Raw genomic sequence first — 26388 nt, 5'->3', positions numbered from 1 at the left:
GGGTCTTGAAATCAATGGAAGGGACTAGATGTTTTAGTGTGGAAAAGAGAAAGGGGGAATTGGGACAGGGAGCAGTCTTCAATCACTTAAAATTATCCTAGACATAGAGTTTGAGAGTTAGAAGCAGCCTTAGAGATCGTGTAGTCCACCCAGCCTTGGAGATTCCTGCCCATGGTCACATTATTAGACAGAGCCTCAACTAGGATCCATACTTCCTGGCTAGTGTATTTTCCACTGCCCCTACTTCCATTGCCCACTGCCCCAGAACTACTTCCTGACTATTCTTTGGAAGAGTTCTGTCAGTGTTTCCTGCATACTGACTCCCAGCTCTATATTCTGTCCTAGTAGAAGGTTCCCAAGAAAGAGACCTTTATTTTTTACTTTCTTCCTTTTTCTCTGCTCTTCTACCTCTTCATTTCTACCCTTACCTCTAATCAGTAGGGTTTGTGCCTCAGGGTCTCTCACTTCAAGAGATATCTGGGGTATCTCCCTGTAGTCTTGAAGACACACCTGCATGTTTCTGTTAGGCCCTTACCTCCACCACAGTGGGAAGTGAAACCCACATAATTTTGTCTTTGCTTCATCCTTAAAATTGCCCCTCCTGTGGAAGGGGCATTAGTTCTAGAGGGCAAGACTAAAGACAGTGGGTTGGAATTGTTGTGAGGCAAATTCATATTTAAAGTAAGGAAAAATATGCTATCAATTAGAGCTGCCCCAATTGAATTGGACCACTGTGGGACATAGTGGGTTCTCTGTCACCAAAGATCTTTAGGTAAACAAATCTTTGAACTTTTCTAGGCTTCTGTTTTACTCTACTATAAATGAACGGATTGGACTAGACCAGTCATGGGCAAACTACGGCCTGTGGGCCAGATGCGGCCCCCTGAAATGTTCTATCCGGCTGTGTGACATTCCTAATCTGAAGAATACAATGAGTAGGATATGATACAATGAAACTTTGAAAGAGTTGCCTTAGAAACAGACTGACAGATGAGCATTTCCTTTCCTTTGGCCCCTTCTTTAAAAAGTTTGCCCATCACCGGACTAGACAATCGCTGGGTTCTTTCTAGCTTTAAAATTCTATATTCCCCAACTCAAGTCATAGCTCATTTGGTTTACCTGTTAAACCTCATTTATGCAGGGGACTTTTTGTCATTTGACAGTTATACTGAATCCTGATCATAGGATAGGAAGAGACTAGTAGTGTACCAACTGATGAGGAGAAGAGAAGATTTGAGGGTGAAACTTAAGGTGTTATTTGCAAGGAAGCTCATTATGGTAGACAAGACTTACAACCTTGTTCTCTGCTCCCTTTGGGCCAGGAGAGATGAAAAATTGTCTGGGCCAGTTCATAATGCTTCTCTGTTGAAGAATTGTTAAGAAATTTGTATTACGGCTAGTGATTGGAGGCCAAGGGCAAATGGTACCCAACCTGAGAGAGAAGAGAACCTGGTTGGCATCTCTTAAGATACTTGAACAAAATCTATAAGTTCCTAGATGAATGAAAAGTATGAGACCAAAAAAGGGCATATTAAATAAATTTGGTAGACTCCTTGTATGTTTTGTTTTTCCTTCCCCAAAATGATCCCTGTTTATTTCAGATTTAAATACTATTTGATTGAAAGTATATCTCATTTAAATGTCATAGTTTTTTAGTTGGGAACAAATCAAGGTTAGTAGGCTACAATGGAAATATTCAGTCTTGTTTTATACATCATTTCCACTTTTTTTCTTGTTCCAATAGAACAAGTTGAAATCATCGCAGAAGGATAAAGTTCGTCAGTTTATGATCTTCACACAATCTAGTGAAAAAACAGCTGTGAGTTGTCTGTCTCAAAATGACTGGAAGTTAGATGTTGCAACAGACAATTTTTTTCAAAATCCTGAACTTTATATACGAGAAAGTGTTAAAGGATCACTAGACAGAAAGAAGTTAGAACAGCTATACAATAGATACAAAGGTGAGTACTTTAATTTTCTTGTAGTTCCTAGTTTATGTGACTAATATGTATAATAACACACCTCAATGAATGTGTTGTCAACTAACTTTACCACACCAAGCTGTTGTGGAAGGCTGTATTCACAAGAAAACACTCTCCTGTGGTCCTCACTTTTAGCAGTGTGGCAAGTAGTGCAAAGAGAACTGGACTTGGGAGCCTATGGACCTGGAATGACCAAAAACTTGGCTCTTCCTTTTGGCAGCTTGAGGAGTCATAAGCAAGTCTCTTTACCTCTTTGAGACTTAGCTTCTTGGTCTGTAAAATGAAGAGTCTGGACAAGATGACCTCTAAGGGACCATCATATTTATAATCCTGTGACTGTGTTTTACTGAATAATATGGGACAGGGGTCAGGTTCCTTCCCCCCACCCCCACCCCATTTGTCTAAATTTTGTTTTAAAATATTATTCTTTTTGAGTTATTATTTCTATCTCTTTTATGGGAGAGTTTTGAGGAAATGTTGAGATCAATTTATAATATATTCAAAACAATTTTAAAGCAACACTTACCATAACTTTTCCCAGCAATCTTGGAGACTACTAGTTGGCTTAAACTTGAGTGTCAGTAGAGATTTTCAGTAGGATTCTTGTTGTACCTTGGAATTCCTATCTTAGGAAAGTTGATGGGGCTAATGAGTTCATTATTTATGCTGGAAGAAAATTTTTAACTCTCTATTTCCTAGTTTAAGAATAGTAGGGGAGTCTTCTTTCCTTTTCCTTTGATTCAACTGACAAATAGATTTTTTGAAAAATGACATAAGAAAATGTTGGAGGCTACCAGGCAAGTTGGTTCTCTTTAAAGTGGACAGATTATTGCCAGTCGATGGCATACAGTTGGTGATTTCTTCAAGTTAAGAATGTAATGATCTGCTGTGGTCAAGCTGTTCTTAAGAGAAAAATAATTTCATTTTGTTGTAATGATCAATTAGAGAATGACTAAACAAAACATGACTTTTAATACTTCTTTCAGAGGTCACATTCCTGTTTAAAGGTGATTGATTTTCTAGAATGTGTGTGAGTATGGAAGAATGTCTCAAATACAAGCAAAACTGTTGTTTCCATGGCGGGGTTGGGGGCCCTTCTACATGCTGATATTAAAATGTGGTAAAGAAAATGTTTTATTGGACTAAATGTTCTATTGTGACAGCCCATTTTAAATTGGAATCTTAAAAGCATTGCTGTTTCTTATCGAGGCATTGATTTAAGAAGCATGGAGATAGTCATGTAATAAAATCTTAGACCTTGGTCATTTTACTCTAGCCATATCAATTTATTCTTATTTTCCTAAGATCCTCAAGATGAAAATAAAATTGGTATAGATGGTATACAGCAATTTTGTGATGACCTGGCACTTGACCCAGCCAGTATTAGTGTACTAATCATTGCTTGGAAGTTCAGAGCAGCAACACAGTGTGAATTCTCAAAGCAGGAGTTCATGGATGGCATGACAGAATTAGGGTGAGTATACAGCAGGTAGGAGAAACTGAGTAGATGATCTTAAAAATGTAAAGTCGCTTTGATCTGCAGAAACTGTTGATTTAAACATTTGACTATAATCTGTATTTTAAAGTTTTTCTTTTTAATAAGAATAGAAATTGTCTTTTTAAGGACCCGTTTTTTAGGTTCTTGTTTGTGTAGTTTAGAAGAGTCATCATTTCAAGTTTCAGTCTTGGAACTGATAGGTAACAACTTATAAAGTGTTTTTTTTTTTTTTTTTTTTTTTTTTTTTTTTTTTTTTTTACCAAGCTATTTTCCCTTCCTTCCTCACATGTAATGAAATGGAAATGAATAGTCTATAATTTTTCATGGATTAATATGTGAGCAAATGTGCAATTTTTTCATTTACTAAAGAGAGGTGACATCAACCTCTTGATGTTCTAATTTATAAAAAAAATAAAAGATTTCCCTAAGTTATCTCTAAATGTCTCTTCAGCTTTAATTGTCCATGAACTTTGTTAGAGCTTTGAAATGTTAGGGATAGCATTTTGAAAGTAGAATAAACCATGGCTTGCTTAAGTCCTACAGATTCATGAGCTAAAGCTCAGTTACTGCTATGTAGCTTTGGATAAGTAGACTAGTACAAATCATGGATAGAACTGGGTGTACATCTTAATCCCAGAACTCAAGAATTTATCAGGTTTGTTCCTGATTCATTCTGGTTGGTGAATAGAGATGATTTTTTTTGCTTCTTGGCAACTGCACAAACTGAAATTTTTTCTATAGTAATGCTGCTGCTGCTTTTGGTGAGGTCAGTTCATTAGAATTTTCAGATTTTTTTTTCCTACCTAAAGCTGAAGTAAAAATAAAACTTAATGAACTTCCAAATCAAATTTCAAATTAAAATGTCAGCATCTTAACAGTTGACATAGATGAGTCAAAAAAATTGTGGGCTAACATTTAATATGTTAAGAGATTATATCTTCATTTTCTTAGTTATGAATTATAAAGACATTAATATAATAATATACTTCAAACTTAAAAGTAAAATGCTTTGTAAATGATAGAATCACTTAAGTGATTTTTATTTCACTAATCCTGCAGTTACAGAGTTGATGAGGAGCTGGCTAAAATGTTTAGTCACTTTTAAATAAGAATAAAATTATGAAGGGAATTTTTACTTACCTTTTTTTAGGCCAAGCCTGTGATTTCATTGGTGTAGGGAATTCTAGCTAAGAAAACTTCTTCCAAAAATGCATATTGCCAACTATTCTTCCAACTTGTAACCTGAGAAATACACACACACACACACACACACACACACACACACACACACACACACACTCTTATTTATTTATTTATTTATTTATATTTTTTTAAGCCCTTAACTTCTGTGTATTGGCTTCTAGGTGGAAGAGTGGTAAGGGTGAGCAAATGGGGGTCAAGTGACTTGCCCAGGGTCACACAGCTGGGAAGTGTCTGAGGCCGGATTTGAACCTAGGACCTCCCGTCTGTAGGCCTGACTCTTAATCCACTGAGCTACTCAGCTGCCCCCTGAGAAATATTTTTTGAACTTTTGGAATATCTCTTTACTAATAAAAACTATTGCTGTCCTGAAATTTTCTGATAATGCTTCAGTAGATACTTTGCCATATAAATTATAAGCCATCTTAATCTAGTCATTAAAGTGAATTTCTACTGGGAAATACTTTATTTCATTTCAAATTATTAATAATTCACTAATTTAAATTTTTTAGCTATTTTAGGAAGCTCTTTCAGACTTCTTTTGGATTTAAAAAAGTTGCATGATTCACAAGCTTTAGTGTAGTTTTATTAAACATTAAATCTAAGGGATGAATTTTTAACTTTTGAAATTGTTAAAAATTATTTGTATAAGTTTTCTATAATAATGGTGAATGTTGCAATTTCTTAAGTATAGCAAAAAAGTAACTTCTCAATTAACTTTAAAATGTAGATGTGACAGCATAGAAAAGCTAAAGGCCCAGATACCCAAGATGGAACAAGAATTGAAAGAGCCAGGACGATTTAAGGATTTTTACCAGTTTACTTTCAATTTTGCAAAGAATCCAGGACAAAAAGGATTAGGTGTGTATTTTTTTTTCTTTTTTGTTAACATCTTTTGCTACAAATTATGTCTTTTGATACTTTCTTTATATTTAGACAATTGTCATTAAATCTTTGTGAGAGTACTTTACCCATCTGTCTAGCATCTTTGGGGAGATACTGCATATATTGAATCACTATCTACATATTAGATGTGGATCTCTACTCTCAAAATAAGGAGCATACATCAGAATATACTTAACACCTAAAACTCTAATATCACAGGGTTGTCATCATAAATTGTTCTGTTATGTTGTCTTAGAAGTTACCAGCTAGTCAATATTCTTGGGCAATTGAATGTTTGGATAAACCATTTTTTTCTGAAATAGGTGTTATGCTTAATATTTAAGTTAGGTGCATGTATTATGTACTCAGTCATGTATGTTTTTTTTTTCCTTTGTGTGTATTCTGGGAGTACATAGATGTGAGAGGCAAGATGGTTCTGGAGAGAGCACTGGATTTGGAATCTTTAGGCCTAGCTCTGCTTTTTACTACTTGTATGACTTTACTCCACTGGGCCTCTGTATCCTAACCTGTAAAATGAGGGGTTTGGCTGACTTAGGTCACTCTCTGAAGTTCAGCTCTAAATCTTGGATCCTGTAATCTTTGAAGCAGCTTCTGGTCTAGATGCAGAACCAAGAAACCATAATGAATCTTCTAAGTGTATACATTTCATGGATGGTATTAAAGTGCGAAGTTAAGTAGTATGATAAAAGAGGAGGAGGTCAGTGGAGACTGGAAGAATTGTGAAAATGTTGATGTTCGTACTTGAGACTTTGGTTGAATCTATAAGCATGGATAGAATGGGGATAACTAAGAGATAGAGCAGGAAGGGAACAACTTGAATTGGCAATGGTGAGGAAGCCTGGTTAGAGGAGAGCAGTTCATTTTGGGGAGGAGTGAGATAAAAGGGTATGTAGACCAGATAGTTGTAAAGTTCAGATAAGAAGTAAAGGACCATTCAGGGTTTTTGAGAAGGACAGTGACATGCACATGTTTAAGGATCATTTTAATATAACAGACAACTGGTGGGCTTGAGATGAAATAAATCTGTTGTTTTGGCATTCAAAGTCTATTCTCACTGGTAACGGTAATGGATATACCACATTTGGGTTCTACCCAATGTTCTAGGTGAGGAAATTTCATTGACAAATGAAGAAGTTGGAAAAAGTGATTGGACCTAACCACATATTTCCTTACAAGATTGTCGGGGCTGGAGGTGTGACACTATTTTAAAGTTCTCAGGGATGGGTTTAGAAAGAAGAAAGAATAGAAAAGATATTATTACTCAAATAGAGGCAACTGAGAAGATGACAGTATCTACTAATCCAGGGGCCTGCTTTCTCACCACAGAAAAAAATATTTGTGAATGGTGTATGCATGTGGTCAGAGTACCTTTGATTGTTTAAAAAACAAACAAAACATAGGAAGACCACTTTTTGGACCTCTGCAAGTCACATCTTCATAGTCACTCACTTGACTGAGAGGTGTAGGATCTAAGAATTGGCCTCTTTTCAACAGCAATAACTTGGTCATTAACTGTTCTTTGAAGATGTGCAGTAAGGGGCAAACTGCTAAAACAGTCTGTTCCATTTTGGGACAGTTCCAATGGGAGATTTTTCCTTATTCCCCTTGGCAGCTTCATTTTTTGTTCCTAATTTTCCCTGGGGGTCCCAGCAGAACAAATCTTGTCTATCTCCTGGATAATAGACCATCATATACTCTAAGGGCTACCTCTTCTTTCTTGGTTCTTCTCAATAGTATAAACACTTCCCAGTTCCCTTCATCTTTTCTCAAATGGCACAGTCATTCTTCTGTTTTCATAGATTAATAGCCTTGGCAATTATCCTTAATTCCTCAGACTTTCATCTCACATATTCAAGTCAGCTGCCATATCTTGTCCTTTCTGCCTTCCTATTATCTCTTAAAGCTGACTCCTTCTCTCTACTTATCCAGCCACATCTTCATTCTTGTCCTCATTGCCTCTCACCTAGATTATTGTCACAGACTCCTAATTGGTATGCCTACTCAAGTCTCTCCATTCCAGTTTTCCCTAAACACTAGTGATTTTTCCTCAAGCCCACATAGTCAGGTCATTCCTTTTTTTGGCCAAAATAAGATATATTTATTAAGACTATAAGATGATCTTATGTATGAGGTGGCACAAACTATGTCTCCTTCAGGTCAAGAGTTACCACATTTTAGCTGTGGAAAAAAATTTATCATAAATCAAATTCTCTCTTTGATGAGAGTGTTTAACTCTAATTTTAGTTCAGCTCCCTATCACTTCATGCCTAGCCCTTTCCCATGGCAGATGATACCTATCCAAATTATGAGTTGGGGCACACCAAAAATATTCTTAAGAGTATGACAAACATAACATTGAAAGATGTTATAGTATATATATGTATATATGTATATATGTATAAAACTACAATGGCTTTTGGTTGTCTCCAAATATGAACTCTTCTCTCTAGCTTTCAGAACCTTACATTACTTGGCTGAACTTCTCTTTCCAGCCTCACTGTGCATCACTCTTCCTTCCTCTATGACACCAGCCTTTTTCTGTTCCTTACACATGGTGTTCCTTCTACCATCTCTGCTTCTCCACAGGCTCTCCTCCATATCTGGAAGGCATACCCTCCTCAGCTCTGCTTCACACAATCCCTCCAGACCTTCTAGTCACAGTGTAAGCAACATTTTTTACATGAAGCCTTTCCTGACTCCATACCTCAAAATTATTCTGTATTTTACTTTCTTGTATTTATTCTGCCTGCAGATGGACTTATTTCCTCTATTAAAATAGTTAGAACTTTTCCTTTTTTAAAATTTTTATCGATGTTTTCTCTTTCATACATTGTCCGAGTTATCCCAGGTATCCCAAAGCCATCCTATGTAACAAGAAGTATTTACATAAAAAAAATATATATATATATACACACATATATATATATTATAGAGAGAGCAAAAAATCAGCATAACTGATTGATACACTGAAAAAATCTGAAATCATATGCAATGTATTGAGGTTGGGGTTATGTTGGGGATATCCTCTCAGCTTGGTCAGTGTGATTGCATTCCATTTATTTGCTGTGATTGTAGTCTGTGTGTATGTTGTCTTTGCATCAGTTCATGGAGCTCTTTCCATGCTTCTCTGTATTCATCACACATATCATTTTTACAGCACTGTTTTATTCCATTACATTTATTGACCATAAGCCATTCCCATTAGGTAGACATCTATCCTGTTTCCAATTCGCTTGCTAGAGTAAACTGCATCTTTTGAGTTCTTTAAGTCTTGCAAATGCTGCACGCCTGATCCTCACAACAACCCTAGGAAGTGTAGGAGTTCTTGTTATCCTTATTTTACAAATAAGGAAACTGAGGCTGAGAAAAGTTAAATGGCTCCCTCAGGGTCATACAACTTGTTAGCATCTGATATGGGATTTGAACTCAGGTCTTCCTGACTCCAAATCCAGTGGTTCTATCCACTGTGTCACTTAGAGTTGGAAGCTATTCTTGAGCAGGGATTATTTTATTTGTTGTAATTTTATCTAAGATGCTTAACACAATGCCTGGTATGGAAGAGGAGCTTAATAAATACTTGCAAATTGATGTTTTCAAATCTTCCAATTCTGATTGTCCTCCTCTGGAACTTTAGCTGATCAAAGTCCTTTCTAAAGTTTGACAGCCCAAACTAAAGTATCCTTTATAGGATCTGACTAGAGCAGTACAACAGTGGAACTCTCTTGTTCTGAACGCTGGCCTCTTCCTGCAGCCTGGTAGAGAATTAGATGATCTTTTTAAAACTTTTTTATTCCTATTGTCACATCGTTGAACTCTTGGGTTTATAACATACCTAAAACCCCAGGATTATTTTCATAGGAACTGTTGTCCAGCTGTTCTTATGCTTATAAGGTTGGTATTTAGACTTAAGCACCTGCACTCCCTTTTTCTCTGGGTGAACCAGATGAGTGAACCAACTCATCGCCACTCTTTACTTACATTGGCAGATCTAGATTCTTTTTCCACATGAGTGGCTGGTTATGATCAAAGCCACTGTAGCTACTACTCACCCTCTCTGTTTTTAGGATTTTAGGAGGGTAACCCTGGGGCTGGGACTGTATGCATGGATGTGTGTGTAAGGGAGGAATATATTTCTTTTTTTGGAGGGATATGTTTGTAATTGCCACTCTTAAATCTCCACTGATAAATGTCATATTTATGCCAAATTAGTCACTATTAACCTTTAAACATAAAACATTTACTTAATAAGGCAAAGTAATAATACTAGTTAATTGCTAGAAGGCAAAATTAGAAATAATTGAAAGATCATGCTCTACCCCATTATCTATATCACATTCCTCCACCAGTCCATGAAGTAGTTATGGGGAAGAGTGGGCACATACTAAGAGAAATCCTACCAGGTGGGCACAGGAGTGGGGAAACCCAACTTTGGGCTGTTTAGGCCTTGAAGTTCTTGGTCCCTTTTGGGAAAAATCTGTATCCAAAAAGCTGCTTCTGTGCTCCTAGCTGTTCTCCTTTAGGTCTTTGCCTCTGTTTCTCTCTCTTGAGTCATAGAGAGTTTACCAGGCACTTCTGAAAAGAGTATCATCTTGGGCTTTCAGTGGCAGTACTGTATCTTCCCAGCAGCTGGACACAGCTTTCTTCGTGAATCTCAAGCAGCTGGAGAGTCCACTGTCTACTCCATGTCTGCTGTTCCAGCTTCTTGTGATTTGTCTTGAGCTCAGCTTATTCTCTTTCTTCTGCCTCTCTCTTCCTGTAGCTTCTTCTGGCTTCTTTTATCTCTTCCAATGCCTCAGATTCAAGCTTCCTGGTGGTCAGTGACTCATATTTACCTTAGGAGGTAAAACTCAAGAAATTCACCTTTCTGTCAGGTATGAACCCAATAGCCCTTATATAATTGCTCCCCCTCCTCCTCTAAGTTTTCAGTTATTTGATTTACAATTTTGTCAGTTATAAACTTTACAATTCTTACAAACCATCATATGCAAATTACTTGAGCTATTTTTACCTCAGTTTTTGCCCTGCCTTCAAACAGACCCTTTTACCATGTTCTCAGAGGGGCAGTGCTCTATCTGGTCCTAAGACCAGTCTTGGACAGACTCTCTTTTCACAAGTTGATTTTATCAGTTTTACTTACACAAATGTTCTTTTTCTTTCCCTTTCAGTAACCAAACTATTCACATAGGCACACAAGCATGAGTGACAAAAATATTGACAAAAACCTGTTAAGGAACCTTTTAACTCTATCGTGCCTTTATTTTTGTAAACATCTAGGTTTTCTTTGCATCTGTTAGTTTTTTATAGGATTCAGTGATTTAGTGCCTACTTCTTTGCCAGACATTATTATAAGTGCTAGACATAAAAAAAAATGGGCAAAGACAGCCCCTGCTCTCTAGGAGCTCACAATTGATTGTAAAGATGTTGTCTGTGGCAGAGAATAGTTTTAAAATGTTTCTTCATGTGTTCTTTTTTCATATAGTTAGGGACCTGAGGATACTTTTAATACATATTTGATTTTCTCATGAATATTTTATAAATATTTTATAAATATGTATGCATGTGGGTTGTGAGTTTATTTATTTTTTGGGGTTACTTTTTTTTTTAACCCTTAACTTCTGTGTATTGGCTCCTTGGTGGAAGAGTGGTAAGGGTGGGTAATCGGGGTCAAGTGACTTGCCCAGGGTCACCCAGCTGGGAAGTGTCTGAGGCCGGATTTGAACCTAGGACCTCCCATCTCTAGGCCTGACTCTCAATCCACTGAGCTACCCAGCTGCCCCTTTGGGTTACTGTTTGAGGGGAATATCTGATTTATTTTTCCTTCTATTTTTGTAGTAATCCTCTCCTCCCGGAAATATGTAGTAAAATGAACCCTGCATGTTTTCATATTCTATCACCTCCACCTTGGGTTTCTTTAGTGGGCTCAAGTTTAGTCTGGGCAGCTCCTCATCCTAGCCTCATTTCATTAAATTCTTGTTCCTTTTGCCAAAGCTCATTGAGGACTAAGGTGTGAGTCCCAGTCTTGCACCATCAGTGATGATGAAAATAATGTTTTAGAACCAAGTCCATATGCTTGCTTTCCTTGTTTCATGTACAGATGGGGCCAGTATAATGTGGTCCTGCTTGATTTGAAGCCAAACATTTTTTTTAACTGTTTAACTTCTGCTTTCGGAACTTTTATAAGAAGATACTCCTTGGGATTTTCTGTTACCTTTTGTAGAGCTCAGTGTAAGATTTTCTGTTCTAGACAAAGACCACTTTTTGGTTTAAAAAACCCATACCAAGGTGAAGTTCTCTTTAGTGCTGTAGTGTTTTTCTCAAGTTGCTTGACTATTCCAATCATTGGGTTGCTTCCACTTTTATCTTGGGAACTTATCTTCAGGACTGAGGCCTTCTGGCCAACCTTCCCTGCAGAATAGTATACCCTTGGATCTTTTTTTGCCTTTTTTGGAAATATTTTCCAAGGCTGATGTCTTCAAGGTCAGACAATCCCCTTCAGTGTGCTCTCCTCTCCTCAGTCATGAATGCTTGATGGGGGTGCAAGGGATGTGAGCACACTTGCTCTCATCAGTTTTACTTTAGCAACTAGTTTCCTCTTTGGTGTTCAGAGTCCGATTCAGAAGAGCAGTGCCTCATGCCACTTTCTTCACCTTTAAAGAATGACATTCATTATCTAGGCCCATCTCTAATATATCAGCAGCTCTGTTTTTAACAGACACATCTAGAAAGATGTCTGCATGGGTCCTCCATTGCTACAGAATCAGGCCTCTACATCAGTGTTTTGTGAACTTTTCGGCTAATTCCTTCTGTTTAGGTTTGGTACATAATATATTCCAGTGGAAAAAATCACTTGTCTTTTTTTCAGTTTATCCTTATATACTCAACACTGTCTTTTCCTCTTTTACCCTGCCCTGTCTTCTTAATATGTAATACAGCTCCATTATCCATTTTATTTTATTCTTTTAAATAAGTTATAAACTTTCAGAACCATATTTCATTAGTCCAGTTCCATCAAGTCTTAATGCTATTTAGTGATATTTCTTTTGTCACATTTAAACTTCTTTCCATTAGGAACTCTAATTTACTTTTATTTTCTATACTTTATGCATTTGTGTATAGACATGTGAAGCTGTGAGATTAATTTTCCTGGATACCATCTCCTGTGAATTCCTAGTCATATCTTCTGCCATCCTTTTGATGTTGTACCTACTGTGCCATATGTACTTACTATCTCCCCCTTTAGAACATAAGCTTACCTCCTCAAAGTCTAGTACAGGGCTTGGCAAATAGTAAGCACTTAATAAGTACTTGCTGATTGATATCAGGCTTGATGAATCTGTGTGGGTCTTTTCCTCTCCACCCTTTTCCCTTATAATAAAAGTTTTCTTGATGACTTTTGTTTTTACATTTCTGTCATTTCCAGATATTATGCTCCCTCTCCTTCTAGGGGCCCTCCATTGTAACAAAGATAAGCAAAACCTATGAACACAATGATTCTGTCTTGAAGGTATACACAGTACTTCATACTAGGGTCCACCTCCCCACTAAGAAGGAGATAAATTTTATTTATTTTATCAGGCCAGGATTAGTTATTACAATTATTTCTTGCTCATTTTAGTGTTTTTCCCATTTATATGATTGTAATACTCATGTATATTGTTCTCTTGGATCTGTTCACTATGCATCAATTCATATGAGGCACTAAAAGCTGAAAGAGTCAATGCAGACCTCATGTGGGAGGGACACTCTGAGCTGACCTTTAAGAAGAATCTTGACCTCTTGGAGACTGAGTGATGAAGGATTGTATTCTGGGAATGAAGATGGTGGGTATGGTGGATAAGGGCCAGAAAAGGTACATTGGGCCAGGTGGTGAAGGGCTTTAAATGAAGAAGAAAGGGTGGTTTTGATTCAAGAAGAAATAAGGAACCTCTGAGTCTTCTTGAACAAGCAGAGTAGCACAATTAGGTTTGTGCTTTAGGAAGATTATTTTGGCAGCTTTGAGAAGGATGGATTGGAAAGAGAAGCTTGAGGGAAGGAAGCCAATTAGGAGGCTATTGCAGTAGTTCAGGCAAGAAGTGATGAGGGTTCCGAATGAGGGTCATGAGTGTTGAGGTGGAGAGGAGAAGGAAGTAAAGGGATGTTTTGGAAGAAATAATGGAAATACTAGAAAAATGCATATATGAGGTCAAAGGCAGGGGGAAGAGGAGGCAAGGGTCACACTGAGTTTATAAACCTACGTGATGCAAAGATTGTGATTGCCTTCAGCAGAAATAAGAAAGTTCAGAAGAGGTGTTTAAGAGGAAAATATGCATTCTCCTTCAGAGGTAATGAAATTTGAGCTGCCTAGAGGACTTCTAGTTTGCAATGTCAAACATGCAGCTAATGATGTGGAACTGGAATTTAGAAGAGACCATAGGGCTGTGGTTATAAATCTGGGATTCACTTGCACAGAGATAAATAAACCCATCAGAAGAAGAAAGTATAGGGAGAGAAATGAGCCCAGGACAGATCCATGGGGAACACCCACAGTTAGGTGACAGAAGGATGATGGACCACCCAAGGCAGCAGAAAAGGAATGGTCAGATAAGGAATGATCAGATAGGTAGGAGGAGAATCAAGAAAGAGTAGTTAGAATTGCAAAAATGAGAGGAAAATGGATTCAGTAAGAGAGGATGATCAACAGTTTCAAAGGCTGCAGAGAGATCAAGAAGGATGAAGATTAAGAAAAAGCCATCTGGTTTGAGGTCATTGGTGACTTTAGAAGAAAGCAGTTGTAGTTGAATAATGAGATTAGAAGGCAAATTTTAGGGAAGAGTGAGAAGAGAGGAAGTGGAGGCACCTGATACAGATAAGTGATAGGATAAAACGATTATAAAGGATTATAAATTCAAATCGGGATTTTTTTAAGTTTCAGAGAGAGGTAGGTGTGTTTGTAGATAGCAATGAATGGGCTAGTAGAAAAGGAGAGATTGAAGATTAGAGAAAGTGGAAAGATGACTGTAGTGGTTGCCTGACAGAGAAGACAAGATCAGATGTAATCAAAGATAGAGAGGATTTTATTTTGTCAAGTCATCCCTTCAGAAACTAACTAGAATAAAGGAGGTATGAATGATCACATAAACAGATTCTGATATAGAAAGGAGTAAAAAAAGAAAGATCTGGCAAATAGCCTCTATTTTATTGGTAAAGTTTGAGGTAAAGCCTTCTGTTGAAGAGGTTGGCATGATAGGCGTAATAAGGGTAGTGAGTTAAGTAAATTAACTTTTTTTTATAACAAAATTATAGTTATTAAATCATCTTTTCCCATTGATTTTCATTATTTATATTGGCAGTACATTCTTATAGGGCAGGGGTCGACAACATATGGCTCTCGAGCCATATCTGGCTTCATCTCCCGACCGCCAGTCTGGGCAGAGCCCCAGGATGTGCCCCATATTCCAGTGCCTTCCGCCTCCATCCTCCTCCTTCCGCAGGCTTTTATGGCTCTCATGGCCAAAAAGGTTGCCGACCGTTGTTATAGGGGAAAAAATATTTCAAAGGGTGAATAAAGCTGGGATGCTTACTTTTTAGTTCTTTTCTTGTATTCTCTGTTTTTCCTTCTCTGTGTCCCTTTGTTCACTGGGATCATTTCTGACAAATTAAAACTGGGTCAAGACTTCTGAATTTCTGTTCATATGCAATAATTTTATGACATTTAGAAATATTAGTATGACCTTTTAATCATTCAACATGGATGAAAACATAAATAAAATATCTCACTAAGGGGGGAATGACAGTTCTTCATAATTTCTATTTCTGACTTTTTTCTTGATGTAAAAAGCAAAAAGGGCTTTTGTCAGGTTTTTACCCTTGTATGTTTTTATGATATTGAATATTATATTTGCTGTAGTTGGTGAAACAAATTCCATGACTTTTGCTAATAGAACTTAACAGAAAATTGGAAATTTGTTTGGGATTTTGATAAATGAAACATTAGGAAGGCCTTTTATTGTTAGTCTTAGGCTTCTAGAAATGTGGTGCTTTTTCTTATTGTTATTTTTAAGGTTTGACCTTGTAAAGAATACATTCCCAGGTATAGACAGACAAATTTTTTTGTTTTATACTAGGGTTCTATATCAGGAAATATAAACACTGAAAACCCTGTTTTCTTTGACAGTTGTTACAAATGTACACTAAGCCCTCAACTCAGCAAAATTTGGCAAGAGAAAAGGAGGGTTTCAAAGATTAAATGGGACAAGAGACTAAATCGATGAGGGGGTGCAACAGGGCTGTAGTTTTCAACAGTGAAATTCCTATTCTCTTTTCCTATATTAATCATGAATAATTGAAATTTAAATATGTTTATTTCCATGACTGGTAATACCATTTTCGATGGCATACCTTTTTTTTTTTTTATGTATACCTCATCTTATTTCCTTTTGTCATTTACTTCATCTTTATCTGTCTCCCACAGTCATAGAATCTAATAGGTCATTTAGTCAGTCCCACTGACCTTTCAACAGGAATTTTCTCAATCCCACCCCTGAAAGATGGTCATCTAGCCTCTAACCTGTTGTTAATATCTTTATGTTTAGGCAAAATGATTTTTTATATGATATGGTTTTCAGACTTTTAATCATCCTTACTGCCTTCATGGACGCACACCACTTTTTCATTAGTAGCTTCCTTCAAGATAAGAGCAAAGTGGGGCAGCTGGGTAGCTCAGTGGAGTGAGAGTCAGGCCTAGAGACAGGAGGTCCTAGGTTCAAACCCGGCCTCAGCCACTTCCCAGCTGTGTGACCCTGGGCAAGTCACTTGACCCCCGGCAAGTCACTTGACCCCCATTGCCCACCCTTACCAATCTTCCACCTATGAGACAATACACCGAAGTACAAGGGTAAAAAAAAAAAGATAAGAGCAAAGTGTATAGCATGACTATTCACCTCTCTTAATCTGGAAACTGTACTTTTCTTTGTATCATTTTATATCATGTACCATTGTTTTTCTAACATTGTATTGGCTTTTTGTGAATTTGCATTCAAATAGAGCCTCTTGCTTTTCATATCTTGCCCATCCTGTACATTTTCTCTTGGTTAAATTTCATCTTATTAATTTGTAAAACTTATTTTAACCTCTCATTGTTTTTATTTTTTTATTTTTTTATTTAATAATTTTTATTTTTTAGAAATGTTAACATGGTTACATGATTCATGTGCTTACTCCCCTTCACTCCCCGACTCCACCCCCCCCCCATAGCCGATGTGCATTTCCACTGGTTTTAACATGTGTCATTGATCAAGACCTATTTCCAAATTGTTGATCATTGCATTGGTGTGGTAGTTTCGAGTCTACATCCCCAATCATGTCCGCCTCAACCCATGTGTTCAAGCAGTCGCTTTTCTTCTGTGTTTCCTCTCTTGCAGTCCTTCCTCTGAATGTGGGCAGCGTCTTTTCCATAAATCCCTCAGAGCTGTCCTGGGTCATTGTATTGCTGCTAGTACAGACGTCCATTACATTCGATTTTACCACAGTATATCAGTCTCTGTGTACAATGTTCTCCTGGCTCTGCTCCTTTCACTCTGCATCAATTCCTGGAGGTCTTTCCAGTTTACCTGGAACTCCTCTAGTATTATTCCCAATAGTATTCCATCACCAGCATATACCACAATCTGTTCAGCCATTCCCCAATTGAAGGGCATGACCTCATTTTCCAGTTTTTTGCCACCACAAAAAGCATGGCTATAAATATTTTTGTATAAGTTTGTTTATGATCTCTTTGGGGTACAAACCCAACAATGGTATGGCTAGATCAAAGGGCATCTCATTGTTTTTAACATGGTTCTTTTACTTAGTCCCCGCCTCTGTGGAACATACATTCTAGTGAGGAAATGACATATATAAGTAACAGTAATATAAAATATACAGAATAAATGCTTAAGAGAAGGGCAGACTGTCCTGTAGGAGGCCAAGGAACCTTGGAGGCCATTTAGTCCAAGCCTTGGATCCTGATTTTCTCTGCAACATCCCAGGAAATAGTATTACATCCTTTACTTGAAAACACTTTGTGTAAAGGGAGTCTACTGCATCTTCCCACTTAGGTTCTCCCTTTGAAATACTCTTGGGCAGTTTTTCCTTTGGTTTTCCTCTTCAGCTCCTCCTCATTTTTCCTAGTCCTTTGAGTCTCTTTTGGCTGAGCCAAAAAGATCATCTTTCTATTTTTTAACCTTTCAGAAGCTTGAAGATAATTGCAGTGTTCTCTTCATTCTTTTTTTTTTTTTAATTTATTTTTTTTTAAACCCTTAATTTCTGTGTATTGGCTCCTAGATGGAAGAGTGGTAAGGGTGGGCAATGGGGGTCAAGTGACTTGCCCAGGGTCACACAGCTGGGAATTGTCTGAGGCTGGATTTGAATCTAGGATCTCCCATCTCTAGGCCTGACTCTCAATCCACTGAGCTACCCAGCTGCCCCCCATTCTTTTTTGACTCAGGTTAAACATTCTCAGTTCTTCTACTTTTATGGAATGGTCTTGAGTGCCTTCATTCTAATTATCTTCTGGACCCTCTGCCACCTTACTAATGGCCTTCATAAAACATGGCTTAATATGCTTTAGTCAAATGAGGTCTGACCAATGTAAAGTAAAGCAGGCCAGCCTCTTCCTATCTTAATCTAGTTTAAGATTGCATTTTTGGGGCTGTTTTGTTATCTTGATGACTTGAATTAAATTTGCAGTCATTTAAAATCAACAGATCAAATGTTTTTCTGTGCCACCACTCTGAAACCATTCTTCCCCATATTTGTACTTTTAAAAGTAATTGTTTTTAGAAACTCTTACCTTCTGTCATAAAATCAGTGCCATCAGCATAGGCTAGGCCAGCGATGAGCAAACTTTTTAAAGAGGGGGCCAAAGGAAAGGAAATGTTCATCTGTCAGTCTGTTTCTAAGGCAACTCTTTCAAAGTTTCATTGTATCGTATCCTACTCATTGTATTTGTTAGATTAGGAATAATATCAGTGTGTGTGTGGGGATAGAACATTTTAGGGTGCCGCAGTTTGCCAATCACTGGGCTAGGCAATTGAAGTTAAGTGACTTACCCAAGGTCATATAGCTAAGATGTGTCTGAGGCCAGATTTGAACTCAGGTTCTCCCAACTCCAGGCCTGACTATCCACTGAGCCACCTACTTGCCCCAATAGTGATTAAAAAAGAAAACCCAAACATTTATCTGTATTAAACTTTGTATTATTTGATCTAGTACAATATTCCATTCTGTCAGGATCTTTGTGGATCTTCATTTCCTCATCCATTGTTAGCTGTTTCTCCCCATTTTATTTCATTTAAGAACTTTTAAGCATTCTGATACATGGTCTTTCTTCAGCTCATTTTATTAGAAATATTAATTATTATAGGGTTAATAGATTTCCTGGAGTACTTAGCTAGAGCCTTCTTTACAGCTTGAGTTCGAATCCTTAATGATTATTCTTTGGAACCATTCATTTAGTTCCAAAATCATCTAACTTACCAAGACACTATCGTGTACAGCACTGCTTACAGTTTTTTTTTGTTGTTGTTGTTGTATTGGCTCTTTGCAATCACTGCCATTTCTGATTATTCACTAAATTGATTTGAATGTTCTAGAATTTTGCCAGGAATTAGTCAAAATCTTTGGCCAGTATTGTGCAGATTTTACTTTATTTTCTGCAAAATTTGCCTTTCTCCGGGTTTGTCATATAGCTTGTGTTTTCTTAAGTCTCTAAGCATCACTAACAGTAGCCTAGCATTGACATTTAGTAGTTTCTATCTTAGGACTTTTGGCTTGAACTTAGAAACAATTAGTTGCACTCCTACTAACTTTATCTTGGATTTAATTTTTCAGGTAATCACTTCTATGCTTTTCATTTCAAAGAATAGTGTCCTTTGCAGAGAAAACAGAAGTGAAAGATAGTGAAGAACTCTACCTTCTACCATTTGTTTTCAGCCCCATTTACTCTCAACAGCAGTTCTCCTCTTTCTCTGATCTTCCTTTTCCTTCAGTATTGCTTTTGGAACAAAAAAAACTTTGCTTTTCTTAGCATATCTCAATTCAGCTTGTTTTGAGTTTTGTTGTTTCTAGCATTATTCATTTTTGAGAGTAATATTTATTTTAGAAAATTTAAGTTGCTCCCATTAGGCTGTAGTAGAAGTGTAACCTTTTGATGCTTCACTATGTAGAATGTCAGCTGTGGTTTTTCTGGCCTTTTTTTTTTTTTTTTTTACATTTTATTGATGCTCAGTTCTTTTATCACTGTCCTTTCCCATGATTCTACCCTTTCCACCCCCAAACCTCTATACCACAATACTCTCTTAGTAACAGAGAAAAATTAGTAGGAAAAGTAAAACAGTACATTAACCATATAAGATAATTTTTCTAGTATAATTCAGTATTTCAGAAAGTTAAACCAATTTACAATTCAACCAACCATACATTAATGCACCTGTCCTGACACTATTTTGGACATACTTAGCTTGAAGTACCAATACGGACATGCAGGTAGTGATTTCCCATAGGTTTATTGTTGGGAACCTAGATTTTGAAGTTGTTTGGGTTTAGAGTCTCTAGTTGAACCCTGGTGACATCTAAGGTCCCTTGAAACTCTCTAGACTATTATGAATGAATAAGAATGAGGTGGTCTTGGGAAGGAAAAATAATAATCTCTTGAGCTTGTAATTCATCAAAAGTGTAATGAGAATAGTTTAGCACAACTTATTCCTGATGAACCATTGCTAGTTACTAGTGGTTATACTTTTATTTTTAAAAGGTCATAAATAATTTTTTTCAGATATTTTAAAATTTATTGGTCTGTTTTTGGAAAACTGGAAGAAAATCTGCCTGTTCTTGTTACTATATGCTACTATGATTGACTTCATGTCCTAGTGAGACATATGTTGAAATTCTGCCTTTGAAATTCTCGTGTGTGACCCTGGGCAAGTCACTTAGACCTGTCAATTAGTGCCCCGGATTTCTCTGAGGCTGTAAATTACAGAGCTCCCAACATGAAGGAAATCCTACAGGTTCAGCTCCCAACCCCCAACATTCTTTGGGTATGTTCTCCATTGTCTCTAATTTCTAAAATCACTGACACTGGCTTTGTAACCATATTGACCAATTCTTTGTTTCCTCAATCTGGAAATCAACTTGTTAAAGGGTGGCATTATTTTTTCTTCCTTCCATTACATTTCAATTCCATTTTCATTCTTTTGCCTTTTCCAAAATATTGTTTTTGTTGATGAAGATGATGGAAACAAAACAGAAATTAGATCACAGATTTATAGTTAAAATGATCCTCAGAGGAGATTTTTTTTTAAACCCTTACCTTCCGTCTTGGAATCAATACTGTGCATTGGCTCCAAGGCAAAAGAGTGGTAAGGGTAGGCAATGGGGGTCAAGTGACTTGCCCAGGGTCAGCTAGGAAATATCTGAGGTCAGATTTGAACCTAGGACCTCCTGACTCTAGGCCTGGCTCTCAATCCACTGAGCCACCCAGCTACCCCCACTCAGAGGAGATTTTGCCCAATCTCATTTTTATCCATGAGAGACACTTAGGTCAGAGATGGTTTATGATGATGGGTTAAGATGGGCAAAACTGCCAGGGTGATGAAGCAGCAGGCTGGGGAAATTGAATCCAGTTCTCTCTCTTGACTCTTAAATCCATTGCTTATTACTATTCTGTATTCTCATTGTCATCTCTGGGCCTGTATTTCTGTTGTTATTCTTCTAGACATTTTTATTGTCCTCAATATTTTTTCAAAGCTTTTATTTGTTCTGGAGTTTAACCTTCCTGTGACACTATTCTTGGAAATGTCTTGCCTTGGGATCAGTATGGGAATCAGAATCAAATTATCTCAAAATACTGAGTCATTATGCAATCCAGGTGTTAAGCGCGAGGCTATTATTTTTGGCATATCATGTCTTATAGGTAACTTCATCTCAATTAGGAAGTATTTCCCTTTAGGAAAATCTTGAATATATGGTTAGGTATTTAGATACTTAAAAACAAATATAGACCCTTATAAGTCTCAGGAATATTATAATACTACAGAGACAATATTTTAAGTGTGTAATATATTTTAATGTTGCAGATCTAGAAATGGCCATTGCCTACTGGAATTTAGTACTTAATGGGAGATTTAAATTCCTAGACCTGTGGAACAAATTTTTGTTGGTAAGTTTACATTTTTTCAATAATGAGATAGAGGAGTTTGTGTGTGTGAATGGGGGGAGAGAGAGAGAGAGAGAGAGAGAGAGAGAGAGAATGAGAATGAACAAACATTATTTTAAGACTTAATTTGTTTAAAGCATGTTGAATTCACTTCAGAATATTGTGATTTTATTTGGTGGATAAAATGGTTGAGAAGTTTGTCCATTGTAGTTGTCTAGCATTTTGTCTGTTTATCATTTTTCATATTGATTTCCTTGACCTCAGTGACTTGAATTTCCTTTTCCAATAGGAACATCATAAACGATCAATACCTAAAGATACCTGGAATCTTCTTTTAGACTTCAGTACAATGATAGCAGATGACATGTCTAATTATGATGAAGAAGGTAACAGATGCTCTTCCCTTTCCTTTCTGTCTCTTTCTTCTTTCTAATTGAGATTTATCTTTGCGGTTGGATGGCTTGTTGAGTTTTTGTTCCTACTCTTGCTTCAGTGTAGAGGAGCCTCCCTCTGATCTCTTTGTCCTTTTCTCCTCTTGGCTCCCTCCTTATTAGTTCAGGTCAGGAACTCTCTTGTCTCTCTAATGTTCTCTTGTTATTACCAACCTGTATTTCTGTGGTTTGTGAATTTGTTTGGCAATTAGATTGTAAGCTCCTTGAGTTTAGGAAGTCTGAAAGCCAAAGTGAATTGTATTCCATATCATTCCATGGGAACCTAATAAACATTTGTTAACTAACTGCCTCTGTGCTATCCTTCTTCTGTGAAAGTGACCTTCCATGAGACCACATATATCGCTTTCAGAGCGATAACTTTATACACACTTTGTGAGAAACCAGAAAAGGCCAAGTTTGAGCAGTTGTTTGTTTAGCCCAGTCTCTGAGGGATAGATGTTCTCTCATCAGGATTCCAACTACTCCATAGAGAATTCAGCAATGGGCTCTGGGTCTGCCCAGTTTAAGCTAGTAAGTCAGATGGTCTTTTTTCTTCTTGTCATGAAAAATCTTTTGTATATGTGCATTCATTTCTGATCATGTTCTACATTTTGGTTGTCTTTAATTTGACTAGATGATTGACATGCTTCTATATGTGTGTGGTTTTGTTCGAAAATTTTAGCAAGGTGAATTTGATAATCTACTTTTCCTCATGCTTTATTCTTAAAGAATGCTTAGGAAGGGAGAAACCCATTCACTTTTCCATCATTCTACCATATCTCTTTATCATTGTTTCCTTCACTGTTATGTCTTTTCTTTTGGTTATTATATTATATGCCAGGCATTGTACTCGACACTAGGGGTACAAAGATTAAAAACAAAATTGTTCCTGCACTCATGGAGCATATATTCTACTAAGGGAAACAACACAAACATTTAAATGAATAACAAAGTAACTGCACACTCATTTCAGAGGAAGCACTCTTACCACTATTATAAATAACAAAAATTATTATAAATGTATTTTATTTTGGCAATTACGTATAAGAACAAATTTCCACATATATTTTCTCAAGTTTAATGATGCCAATTGTCTCCCTTCTTCCTTTTCCTCCTCCTTCCTGGAGCTGGCAAGCAATTGATCTGGGTTATACATTTGTTGTTATGCAAAACATATTTGAGAATAGTGTTAATTTTCATAAGAGAATCTTATTAAACCAAAACCCCCAAATAAAAATTCCAATAAACTACAGTGAAAAATCGTATGTTTTGATCTGCCTTCTGACTCCAGCAGTTCTTTCTCTGGAGGTGAAGAGCATTCTTAGTCATAAGTTCCTCAGAATTGTCCTGGATCATTGTATTGCTGAGAGGAGCTAAGTTGATCATCCCATGATATTGCTGTGACTGCAGACGATGTTCTCCTGGTTCTGTTTATTTCACTCTGCATCAGTTCACGTAGATCTTTCCAGTTCTTATTCTGTCACCATCATGTACCACAGTTTGTTCAGCCATTCCACAATTGATGTGGACATCTCTTCAGTTTCCAATTCTTTGCCACCACAAAAAGAGCTTCTATAAATATTTTTGTACAAGTAGGTCCTTTTCCCCTTTTTTATGATCTATTAACAGGATTGAAGAGAATGCAGTTTTATGGCCTTTTGCCCTCCAGAATGGTTAGATCAATTCACAAATCCACCAACAATGCATTAGTGTCCCAATTTTGCCACATCCCCTCCAACAATTGCCACTTTCCTTTACTGTCATATTGGCCAATCTGATAGGTGAGAGGTGTAGGAACCTCAATTTTGTTTTATTTTGCATTTCTCTAGTCAAGGGATTTAGAACATTTTTGTATGATTATTGATCTCTTTGATTTCTTTATCTGAAAACTGCTAAATAATAAAAATTAAAGCTGATATTTGTGTAGCTTTATATGCTTTAACTGCATTATTTCATTTAAGCCTCCCAGCAGCACCTTGGAGTAGATCCTACAGTCAGTCAGCTAGTATTAAATACCTCCTGTGTGCCAGTAGCCCCATTTTACAAGGGGAGAGGTCAGTTGGTAACACAGCTAGCAAGTATTGAGGCTGAATTCACTGGTAGACTTGATGGACTGTCCAGAGTTAATTCTTTTAATCCAGAAAAATGCCAGAGTTTGGGTGTAAAGCATTGAGAATAAAGAGAATCCTGGGTGGGTGGGAAAGGCTGCAAGGAGGATTTACCTGGTGGAAACTCTTGGCAGCTGTGCTTCTTTCGTGGTGCTGTCTTAGGAGATTAGAAAGAGGGTCTCTCTCAGCTGCTTTCCCTCACCCTCTGTCTCTTCTTCCTTCAGGAGCATGGCCTGTTCTTATTGATGACTTTGTGGAATTTGCACGCCCTCAGATTGCTGGGACAAGAAGTACAACAGTGTAGCACTGAAGGAACCCTCTAGAGTGTACATAGTCTGTACAATAAACACAACGGAAAATTGCACAGTCAATTTCTGCTGGCTGGACTGAACTGAAGACCAATCCTCACACTAAGGGCTGAGGGTTGAGACACAACATTAAGGATACATCTTGGACCATAGCATATTTCCTTCTTCTAATGGTGGTTTGGGCTTGTCTCCTAGTCTGGGCCGCTCTTGCCAGTTATAATTCCAACGTGGTGGATTTCATCTTATCTCTGTGGACCATCCTAGTTTATTCTCCCTTAAGTCTTAGGAGCTTCATGGTGATTATTTTGAGGTTTCCATTGTTGCATAAAGCACAATGCTGTCTTCATCAGAAAACTGTTTGGCATAAGAATTAAACAGATCAACATCACAAACACTTTATAAAAACTCCTTAAATATAATGCTTTGGGCTAGTTGCAAAGACTATGCTGATAGCACTTCCTAAGAGAATGATATGTGTAAGTGTACTCAATCTGAGATGGTGTTTTTTTTTCCTGGCAAATCACATGTATCATCCACGTTAGTTGATTATCTGATGAAAACAAATGTAGAAAACAACCAACATAAGAAAATTATTAGAATAACTAGGTGCCTACCTGTAAAAGATTTGTTGTACTTCAACCCCCTAATTTTCAAAACAGTTGAAGGTACCACAGAGCTATTCTGCACTTAATACCATGTTTATGCATAGTTGGTTTGCAAGAGAGCTGTTGAGAAAAGCAGTCCGTGTAATGTAGGCCTTTATTGCTGTCTACATTATGCATTATGTGATTGGATTTCATTGCAATTTTGAAATGCTTATCTGCCTGTCTAATAAGTTAAAATATTGAATTTGTGTTTTGGATGTTTTAGATTTCTACACAATACAGAATCNTGCTGATAGCACTTCCTAAGAGAATGATATGTGTAAGTGTACTCAATCTGAGATGGTGTTTTTTTTTCCTGGCAAATCACATGTATCATCCACGTTAGTTGATTATCTGATGAAAACAAATGTAGAAAACAACCAACATAAGAAAATTATTAGAATAACTAGGTGCCTACCTGTAAAAGATTTGTTGTACTTCAACCCCCTAATTTTCAAAACAGTTGAAGGTACCACAGAGCTATTCTGCACTTAATACCATGTTTATGCATAGTTGGTTTGCAAGAGAGCTGTTGAGAAAAGCAGTCCGTGTAATGTAGGCCTTTATTGCTGTCTACATTATGCATTATGTGATTGGATTTCATTGCAATTTTGAAATGCTTATCTGCCTGTCTAATAAGTTAAAATATTGAATTTGTGTTTTGGATGTTTTAGATTTCTACACAATACAGAATCCTAAATTTAGGCACGAGTTTGTCTGTCATCAAGCTTTTAGCTCAGCAAAGAGATTTCCCCTTATTTATACAAGAAGGTGGTGAGTCTACTATGAATTTAATTTTGGGGAGTGATTGTGATGAGCCGCTAAGTTCAGTCTTTACAACACACAGGTACTGCTGCTTCAGAAAAAGCCCATTTTGATCACTTCTCATTTTGTCAAACTTTGCTTTAATGACAAATCACCACAGTTGCCAAATATTGATTTCAGAAGGAAAACGCTTTCAAGCAAGCACAGATTAGAGACAAATTAACACACTAGCTTCTTTTGTTTCTTTAAATTATTTTGTTTGTTACTTTTATTTGCCACAACTAAATTAGGACTGTTTTCACATCAAAGCAGAGTTTTAGCTTATTTGTTTTCACATTACAAGACCCCTGACTGCTTTCATGCTGAAAATGATCA

General features: G+C 37.0%; 1 protein-coding gene across 1 annotated transcript; it reads left to right on the top strand.

Annotated features, from left to right (window-relative positions):
- The first annotated feature begins 1765 nt into the window (after positions 1-1765).
- Positions 1766-24992, top strand: DCUN1D1 (defective in cullin neddylation 1 domain containing 1). Its single transcript, XM_044670955.1, has 6 exons — positions 1766-1961; positions 3288-3456; positions 5411-5541; positions 21678-21760; positions 22047-22143; positions 24521-24992. Exons 1-6 carry the CDS (start codon positions 1787-1789, stop codon positions 24598-24600), a joined length of 735 nt encoding a protein of 244 aa, XP_044526890.1. The 5' UTR covers positions 1766-1786; the 3' UTR covers positions 24601-24992.
- The last annotated feature ends 1396 nt before the right edge of the window (positions 24993-26388 follow it).

Source organism: Gracilinanus agilis, chromosome 3, assembly GCF_016433145.1.
Source record: "Gracilinanus agilis isolate LMUSP501 chromosome 3, AgileGrace, whole genome shotgun sequence".
Classification (NCBI taxonomy): domain Eukaryota; kingdom Metazoa; phylum Chordata; class Mammalia; order Didelphimorphia; family Didelphidae; genus Gracilinanus; species Gracilinanus agilis.
The sequence above is the reverse complement of the archived record's forward strand: the minus strand, read 5'-3'. Positions and strand labels throughout refer to the sequence as shown.